At 50.9% G+C, this 9543-nt stretch overlaps 1 protein-coding gene across 1 annotated transcript in view; it reads left to right on the plus strand.

Annotated features, from left to right (window-relative positions):
* Window positions 1–1442: 1442 nt before the first annotated feature.
* The window catches only part of RILPL1 (Rab interacting lysosomal protein like 1), a 45211-nt gene continuing 37110 nt past the window's right edge, over window positions 1443–9543 (plus strand). The window contains exons 1-2 of the mRNA XM_007448666.1: window positions 1443–2009; window positions 9006–9156. Coding sequence (XP_007448728.1) covers window positions 1701–2009; window positions 9006–9156 — 460 coding nt within the window. The 5' untranslated portion in view covers window positions 1443–1700. The remainder of the gene's footprint in view (window positions 2010–9005; window positions 9157–9543) is intronic.

Raw genomic sequence — 9543 nt, forward strand, 5'->3', positions numbered from 1 at the left:
CCTCTCGCTGATATGTAGCCTGCAAAAGGGACCTCATAGAGACCCTTTGGGTATTGGGGATCCCTGGTGGTCTTCAGGCCACACTTCGAGAAGCAGTGGAGTAAATGAGGAAATATTTGTAAAGTACCTAGAATAATGCCTGGCCATAGTAAACACTCCGCATTTTTAAACTAAATGTAAAGCCAAAGCTCGATGCATTTTAAACCTTAAAAAATTTTAGTTTTAATTAACATGTGTCAGGTTGGGGTGGGTGTTTACAGCTACAACAGCGTTCAGGGTTTTTTTCTGACTTCAAGGAGCTTACAGTCTGATGGGGGGAGGCGTATGTGTAACCACAGTTAAAACTATGCAAAGAGCAGTTTTATGGGAGTAGGAGGCGGATGTGGGGATGCACAGGAGGGCGCCTAATTACGCATGCGTGGGGTGGGGGGGGTGTTCAGGGAAGGGTCGCCTGGACGGGGAGGGGTGGTCTGATGGACAGGTGGATCTAGCCAGGTCAGAAGGACAGAGGGCTTGGGACAAGAAAGCTGAAATCCAAATCCCGGCCTCACCTCCTCTGTGAAGTGGTTTTTAGGTCACAAGGAGCCGCTAATGGACGTGGCTGGCGGGCAGCGCAGCCCGGCCGCTTAGGGACCAGAGGACCCCTCGACCCTTCTGCCCCTCTCCCGGGCGCCTCTCCTGGAGCGCAGGGCCTGGCGCCGCCAGGTCCGCCCGGTGACCCGGTCGGACGGGAGGGTCTACGAGCCGTGGGGTCCTCGACTCCTCCCCAGGATGGGCCGCATCCCGGAGGGCACCTCTTGAGCCCTCCATTTCTCTCCCAGCGCAGGGGCCGCCCCCGACACTGTGAATCGTCCAGAGAGACCAGCAACGCGCACCCCTACCACCTCCTCCCCTTCTCTTCTGGGCTAGTCTCGACTCCGCCGGGGCGGGAGTGGGAGAGGAGGAGCCAGGACCGGACTGGAGGAGGGGGCGGAGCGTCCGGACGCGCGGGGAGGGGGGACCGGCTGGAGTGGGGGGTGGGGGGGGGGGGGGAGGAATGGGGGAGTGAGGATACGATGGAGCCTATTGTGTTCTTTTAAAATAATCAATCAGTAAATATGATGGGGGCTTCCCTGGTGGCACAGTGGTTAAGAATCCGCCTGCCAATGCAGGGGGCATGGGTTTGAGCCCTGGTCCGGGAAGATTCCACATGCCACGGAGCAACTAAGTCGCCGCCGCCAAAGTTTCCCGGAGGAGCCACGGCCGCCCTTCCTTGCCAGGCCCCGGGCGTGGGGACTAGCCGCCGGCGAGGACTGTTTCCGAGGGCAGCGGGGCCCGCCCTCCAGCCAGACCCCGCGCCTCCATTGCGCCCAACTCGGATTCCCAACTTGGGAGGCGCCGCGAGCCTGCGCACGCGCGCGCCTTCCTCGCCTCCTCCTCCTCCTTCTCCTCGTACTCCCCCCACTGGGGAGCAGGCTCCGGGCCGAGCCGGGCGCAGAGACCCGCGCCCCGCGCGCTGACCCCCGGCTCCCGGCCCGCCGCCTCCGCCCATGCCGACGCCCGCCGCCCCCCCGGTGCGCCCTCGCTCGAGGGCCAGCTAAGCGCGGGCCGGCGGCGGCGGCGGCGGCGAGAGGTGGGCCCGGCCCGGCGCTGCCCTCGACAGCGGCAAGTTTGGGAGTTGCACTAGTTTGCGGGGTGGGGGAGAGGCCGGGCGGGGGGCCATGGAGGAGGACAGGGGGTCGGCGCTGGCGGCCGAGTCGGCACTGGAGAAGAACGTGGCGGAGCTGACCGTCATGGACGTGTACGACATCGCGTCGCTCGTGGGCCACGAGTTCGAGCGGGTCATCGACCAGCACGGCTGCGAGGCCATCGCGCGCCTTATGCCCAAGGTCGTGCGTGTCCTGGAGATCCTGGAGGTGCTGGTCAGCCGCCACCACGTCGCGCCCGAGCTGGACGAGCTGCGCCTCGAGCTGGACCGACTGCGCCTGGAGAGGATGGACCGCATCGAGAAGGAGCGCAAGCACCAGAAGGTGGGCGGTGGCCTCAGTCTGCCCATCCCGGCAACGTGGCCGCTGGGACCTAGGGGTCCTTCAGCACTGGGCAACTGTAGGTGCACACGTGTATACAGGGAATAGACGAGAGACGATCGGACTGGGTGAGGGAAGGAGGGAGGCCGCTGGCTCTCTTTTGCCCAGCCTGCGCACCCCCAGAGATTAAGAGTAGTTCTTTGGAGTCAGACCTGAGTTCCAATCCCACCTTTACCACTTAATAGCCGTGTGACCTTGAGTAAGTTATTTAACCTCTCTGTGCTTTATTTCCTCACATATCAAATGGTGATACTAATAGGACCCGCCTTATAAAAATTAAATGGGATACTATCTGAAGTGCTTAGATAATATTATTCTTTTCCAGAAATGAAATAAGCGCCCCTGCCCTTCAGTGTTACCCGAGAAGATGTGATACCGGGCCGCATTCTTCATCCCACTCCAGAACACTCCAGAGCCAAGGGGATGTGACCTCCAGTCACTGAGCTTATTGACCGCCAGTCTCTGGGTTCTAATTTGCAAAAAGGAACCCTGAACCCCAGTCCAGGGTTCCTTCTAGTTTATTAACCTGAGGTGGTTTCCCCACCTCGATTTTACTCTGTGCAGTAGGGATTATTCTCTTCATTTTACAGATGAAGAAACTGAGGGTCACAGTGCGGGGGGGCGGTTGTCCCAAGGTAGTGCTGAGAGTCTCAGCCCCAGTGGAGGTAATTCTAGTGCCTCTTCCCCACCCTCTTTGAATTGAAGGAAGATGATTTGGGGCAGCTTTAAGCCTAAGCCTCTGCCTTGCAAACAAGTGCTGGGCTCATGAATCAGGGACTCCTCACTGGGCCGGGAGTCCAGACAAGGTGCCTGGGGAGAAGGAAGTGGGAGACGTGTGGTTTCCTGCCCCAACCTCAGCCCAGGGACGCTCCCTTCAGACTGAGAATGGGAGGAAACACTTTTACTTGGGGGATCAGGGCGTCTGAGCAGACTCTGACTTGCTGTGTGGCCTCAGGAAATCCAGTTGGCCTCTCTGAAACTCTCTGGCCAGCCATCACATACTGTGTACTTTGAGGTCTCTGTCTTTTCAAGGAACAGAGCCCCAGGTGTGTTTGCAGTCTCAACCTAAGGGCAGACCCCTGGGTGATTAAGAGAACTAGTGTTTTGGAGGTTTGATTGTGTTTGTCCTCAAAGGTCCCTGTGCGCTGGGGTCAGGTAGGAAATTCAAGCTCCCAAGCCTTAGGCAAAGTTTCCAGGATCACACTGGGAGCTTGAAAATGTCCCTGCCCTGTAATTAATGTCAAGATTCCCAGGAGCAGGGACTTGGGAGCTAGATAGCCTGGTTTCAAGCCCTGTCACTCACGGGCTGTGTGATCTTGGGCAAGTCACCTCGTCTCTCTGTACCTCAGTTTCCTCAGCTGTGAAATGGGGATAATAATAGTACCTATCTCACAGGATTGTGGTGAGAATTAAAGTACTGAGGACAAAACTTGGGCCATTTCGAGGGCCTTACCACTGTTAACTATTGTTTTTAGGCCGGGAGAGTTTTTCACCGAGGGCTCTTAGGCTGATATTGGAGACACCACCCCCACCCCAGATCCCCCTACTCCTACCCCAGATCCTTCCATCTCTCCCGGGGGGTTGCGGAAGGAAGGGACCTTGAGATCCTCTCATACAACTGCTTCTTATTGACAGGGACTAAGGGGCTTAGCCCAAGTCACACAAGAAGTCCTGGCACCTATGTCCCCACCCCTAGCACTTTAGTTCTGCCGCAGCCGGACTGGCAGACACCCTTGAGAGCCATTGGAGGCCACTAGGCCTGGAGTCAGGTGGAATTCCCAGCCAGCTGCACTTGTCACTTCTGGAATGCTATCAGCCAGGAAGTAAACACCAGTGTGTTCAAAGCCAGAGCTCATTTGTAAATACAGAGGACGATCTTTTCTAATTCGGAGGACAAAATCCTTTTTTCCCCATCCCCGCTTCAGTCCCCTTTACTTCATATTCTTGGGATCAAGAGAGACTCGTCTGATTCCCCTCACCCCGTAAGCCTCCAAGGCTCTTCAAGGTGTTATTTCCACAGAAATCTTAGCATGTCCTTCGTCTTATCTGTCTATCCGTTCATTCCTCCCTCCCACCTTCCCTCCCTCCCTTCCTTCCTTCCTTTTTTTCTTCCTTCTCTCTCTCTCTCTTTCTCTTGACAAATATGACTCCAGTAAAGCATGCACCCTCTCTTCCACCAACTCTTCCTCCCAAAAGATCCCTGGACTCAGTTCTGTTCATCGCTCAGACCTAGGCCACGGTCTCATTATGTTCTACCTGGTTACTCCATCTGCAGCCTTGTTGACCGACTGCAGCTTGCAAAGTGCCTTTCGAGGTGACTTGGGTGATGCAAAGGAAAGGGAAACCAGGTCCTCATCTCAGGCAGTGGGTGGGTAACAGGGAAGACAGGAAATACACGCAAAGAGACTTTAGAAAGCAGTGGCTGTGCAGATACAAGTGCATATAGTATAAACAGCATATCTTGTTCATTTATTCATTCAACAGATATATTTATTGAGTACCTACTAATTGCCAGGCACTGTTCTGGGCGACAGTGGTGACCACAACAGGTGAGGTCTTTGCCCTCAAGGACCTGACTTTCTAGTGCAGTGCTGTCCCATAGATATATAATGTGGCATGTCACATTGATAAAAAGACACAGATGAGGTTAATTTTTATTTCTTTGGCCGCACCAGCGATTGAACCCCCGGGCCCTCGGCAATGAAAGCGCAGAGTCCTAACCACTGGACCGCCAGGGAATTCCCCAGATGAGGTTAATTTTAATAACATATCTTATCAAACCCAGTCGTTCCAAAATATTATTTCAACATGTAATCAATGTAAAAAATTATTTTTTATTGAGATATAATTGACATATAACATTGTATTTGTTTTAGGCTTACATTATGATTTGACGTATGTACATATTGCAAAATGATTACCACATAAGTTTAGTTAACATCCATAGCCACACATAGTTACAAAAAAATTATTAATAAGGTATTTTGCATTCTTTTTTTCCTATTACGTCTTTGAAATTCAGTGAGTGTTTAACCCTCACTGCATGTTTCAATTCAGACCAGCGGCATTTCAAGTGTTCAGCAGACACATGTGGCTAGTGGCTACTCTAATGGAATGGTGTGATTCTAGTGTAAGGAGAGAGATTTTTTTTAACTTTAAAAAAATTTCAGCTTATGATAAGTACCATGAAGAAGATAAAACAGGGAAATATAACAGAGACTGGCCAGGGATGGTGTCTAGTTGATGGGGCAGTCAGGAAGGCTTCCCTGAGGAGGGGGCCTCTGAGCTGAGATCTGAATGAAGTGTAGATGCCAGCCATAGAGAGATCTGGGGGAGGGGCATTCTAGGCAGGATGTGCAGCAAGTGCAAATGCCCTGAGGTAGGAGTGAGCTTGGTGTGTGCAAGGAACACAAAGAAGGCTGGTGTGACAAGAGCAGAGCGAGTGAGGAAGAGGGGTAGGAGGTGAGGTCAGGGAGGTACAGGGGTCTGCTAATGCTGGGCCTCACAGGCCAGCGTAAGGAGTTTGAAGACAGTGCTGAGAGGAGGCTAACGAGGTGATGGGTCAGGGGCCACTTCCTGGAAGAGCCTTTTTAGCTGGTATCGAGGCAAGATCAAATTCTCCATGGTCAGCTCAGAGGCAAGAACCAGCTCCCCCAGCATCAACTTTAGTTCATTGAGCGAAGAAAAAAAAGAACTGAGGATTAAAGTCTGTATTCATCTATTGCTGCTATAACTAATTACCACTAACTTACTCAAAATCACACAAGTTTATTATCACATTGGATAATATGATATTATGAATAATATCAATATGGGTAATACTGGATAAAATTCTGGAGGTCAAAAGTCAGAAATGAGTCTCACTTGGGTTAAAATCGGGTGTCAGGAAATTCATTCCTGTGGGCAACTTTAGGAGAGAATCCATTTCCTTGCCTTTTGCAGCTCCTGGGAGCCAGCTGTATCCTTTGACTTGTGACCCCTTCCTCCATCTTCAAAGTCATCAGCGTAGCATCTTCAAATCTCTAACTCTGATCTCTGCTTCGCGACCCGGGGAGCCAACCCTCACCCCCTGCGGTGGAAGCACAGAGTCTTAACCACTGGACCACCAGGGAAGTCCCCACGTGGTCTCTGATTCTGCCCTTTCTGCCTCCTTTCACTTTTAAGGACCCTTGTGATTACATTGGGTCCACCTGGATAACCCAGGAGCATCTCCCCATCTCAGGGTCCTTAACTGAATCACATCTGCAAAATCCCTCTTGCCGTGTAAATTCGCATATTCTCAGGTTCCAGGGATGAGAATATGGACCTCTCTGGGGACCATTGTTCCGCCTACCCCAGCCAGTTACACTTGAGATAGCACTGGGGCCCTCTGTGTACTCGGCCTGTGTCAGGTGGGAGCAGAGAGGACCAGGGCAAGAAGAGCCTGATTCTGCTTCCAGCCCACACCTGCCTGTGGGAAGGTCCTGTGGCCACTTCATCATTCCACCACCACTTTCGCCCTCTGGCCCCACCCTTCACCTCCCCTGGTGACCTTGAAGCAGCTATGTGAACACTTAGTTATTACCTCTCATTTCCCCAGTGCAGCGGGCTTCCTGACAAAGGAGATGGGATTTAGGAACTTATTTAAAAGATGAAAGGAGGCGATGCTGACATGCGGCCACCTGGGCCGCCTTGGGATGGGCTGTAGGAGGACCAGAAATCAGCAGGCCTATGTTTAGCACTTTCTGGGTACTGGGCCCTATTCCAAACATCTACATATATTAACCATTTAATCCTCATGACACCCCACGGGGGTAGATATAACACTGTATTCCTCATTTCCAAGGCACCCTAAGGTTGAATAACTTGTCCAAGATCAGCTAGTTAGTGGCAGAAACAGAATTCAAACTCAGGTCAACAGGCTCCAGTATCCATGCTTTAAACTAGCATTCTATACAGTGTATGATTTTACAAAATACCTCTTTTTTCTTTTGGTAACAGCTTTACTGAATATAATTCACATACCATACAATTCACCCATTCAGAGCATACAATTCAATGGTTTTTAGTTTATTCACAGAGCTGTGCAACCATTACTACAATCAATTTTAGAACATTTTCATTACTCCGAACAGAAAACACAGACTCATTAACAGTCATTCCTCACTCCCTGCCAACCCTTCTGCCCCTAGAAAGCTGCCAGTATGCTTTCTGTATCTATGGATTTACCTATTGTGGACATTTCCCATCAACGGAGTCAAGCACTGTGTGCCCTTTTGTGACCAGTTGCTTTTGCTCAGCAGCATGTTTTCAAGGTTCATCCAAATTGTAGCATATGTCAGTATTTCATCCCTTTTTGCCTGAATCATATTCCAGATACACCACATTTTATTCATCTTTTCATCAACTGATGGACATTTGGATTGTTTCTACCTTTTGGCGATTATGAATAGTGCTGCTGTGAACATTCATGTACCTGTTTTTGTGTGGACACGTGTTTTCATTTCTCAGACCCTACAAGTGGAATTGGTGGGTCACATGGTGACTATGTCTAACTTATTGAGGAACTGCCAGACTGTTTTCCACAGTGGCTGCACCATTTTACATTCTTACCAGCCAATGTACAGGGTTCCAATATCTTCACATTCTTGCCAACACTTGTTATTATGTGTTTCTCTGATTACAGCCATCCACAAAATAATTTTTATAGACATCTTGTTTATCCTCACATTCAACCCTGTGAGCCTTTATTATTTTATTTTATTTTTTTACTGAAATACAGTTGACACAATATTATATTAGCCTCAGGTGTGCTATACAGTGATTTAACGTTTGCATACATTATGAAATGATCACCAAGATCAGTCTAGTAACCATCTGTCCCCGTACAAAGTTATTACAATACTACTGACCACATTCCTTATGCCGTATATTACATCCCTGTGGCTTATTTATCTTGTAACTGGAGGTTTGTACCTCTTAATCCCTTTCACCTATTTCACTCCCCCTCCAGCGCCTCCCCTCTGGCAACCACCTGTTCGTTCTCTGTGTCTAAGAATGTTTTCGTTTTGTTTTGTTCGTTTGGTTTGTTTTTTAGATTCCACAAGTAAGTGAGATCACATGGTATTTGTCTTTCTCTGTCTGACTGACTTCACTTAGCATAATACTCTCTAGGTCCATACATGTTACAAATGGCAAGATTTCATTCTTTCTTATGGCTGAGTACTATTCCATTGTATATGTGTACCACATCTTCTTTATCCACTCGTCTATTGATGGACACTTAGGTCACTTCCGTGTCTTGACTACTGTAAATAATGAATGCTACTGTAAACATAGGGGCGCGTGTATCTTTTCAAATTAGTGTTTTTGTTTTCTTCACTGTGAGCTTTTATAGTAGGGCTCCCCAACTAAGGGAAGCAGCCTCAGATTTGTAGAGTGAGTCGTCCAAGTCTGCTTGAAGAGATTCCTGTTTCAGATGTACAGGGAGCTCCGGGGCCAGGTGGTATCCCTGGGATCTTTGCAGCCTCTTTCTCCCTTGGAGAGAGGTTTGTCTTGATGGAGGGTCTGTCCAAAGATCAGGGACATGACCTCCCTAGAGAGGTTGGTATGTCTGGGTCCCTGCAGCCTGGGGCTGCCCCTCCACCCTCTCTCTCCTGTCTAGACAGTTAGAAGGTACAGTTCCAATGCCATTGTTGTCTTCAGGGCGCTCCTAACTTGGCCAGGTCCTAACGGCATAAATGCACGCCTTGCCCAGAGGAAGGACGCCTTCTGTTTTTCATCGAGTTGCCATGTGGGCTAGTGATGGCCCGATCTGCTCACCTGCCGACGCTTGGTTCTCATGGAGAAGGGAACAACCCAAAGCCCCAGCAACCCTGAGCTGCTCCCGAGGGTCAGCGGGGGGTAAGGCTTGCTGCCCTGGGCAGGCTGTGACCCCGCTCCGGCCCCTCACCCCCGCAGGAGCTGGAGCTGGTGGAGGACGTGTGGCGAGGGGAAGCGCAAGACCTCCTTTCGCAGATCGCCCAGCTGCAGGAAGAGAATAAGCAGCTCGTGACCAACCTGTCCCACAAGGGCGCCCGCCTCCCCGAGGAGGAGTTCCGGAAGCATGAAGGTAAGAGGGGGGGCCAGCATGGGGGGGGGAGGGCCCTCCCCGCCGCCTCCACCGGCATCACCGGTGACAGGAGCGTGGTCCCCAAGCAGTGGCGTCTCACGTCACGTGGATTCTCACCATCGCTCTGCCCGACAGACACTGTGCAGCCTGGTGTACAGGTGACGAAACCGAGAGGTTCGTTTGACAAATTGTTCGAGAGTCCTCACTTTTGCAGCCTCTTCTCTAGGCACTGGGTATACACGGTGGGCAAGACAAAGCCACTGCCCTCGGGAAGCTTATGTTCTCGTGCAGAGGAGATAGGTGATAACTATGTAAACAGACAGATGACACAGTTCCAGATTCTGACCAGGGTTATGAAAGAACTAAAATCGGGGGGGGGGGGGTATA

The sequence above is a fragment of the Lipotes vexillifer genome, unplaced genomic scaffold (genome assembly GCF_000442215.2).
Source record: "Lipotes vexillifer unplaced genomic scaffold, Lipotes_vexillifer_v1.1 scaffold21, whole genome shotgun sequence".
Classification (NCBI taxonomy): Eukaryota; Metazoa; Chordata; class Mammalia; order Artiodactyla; family Lipotidae; genus Lipotes; species Lipotes vexillifer.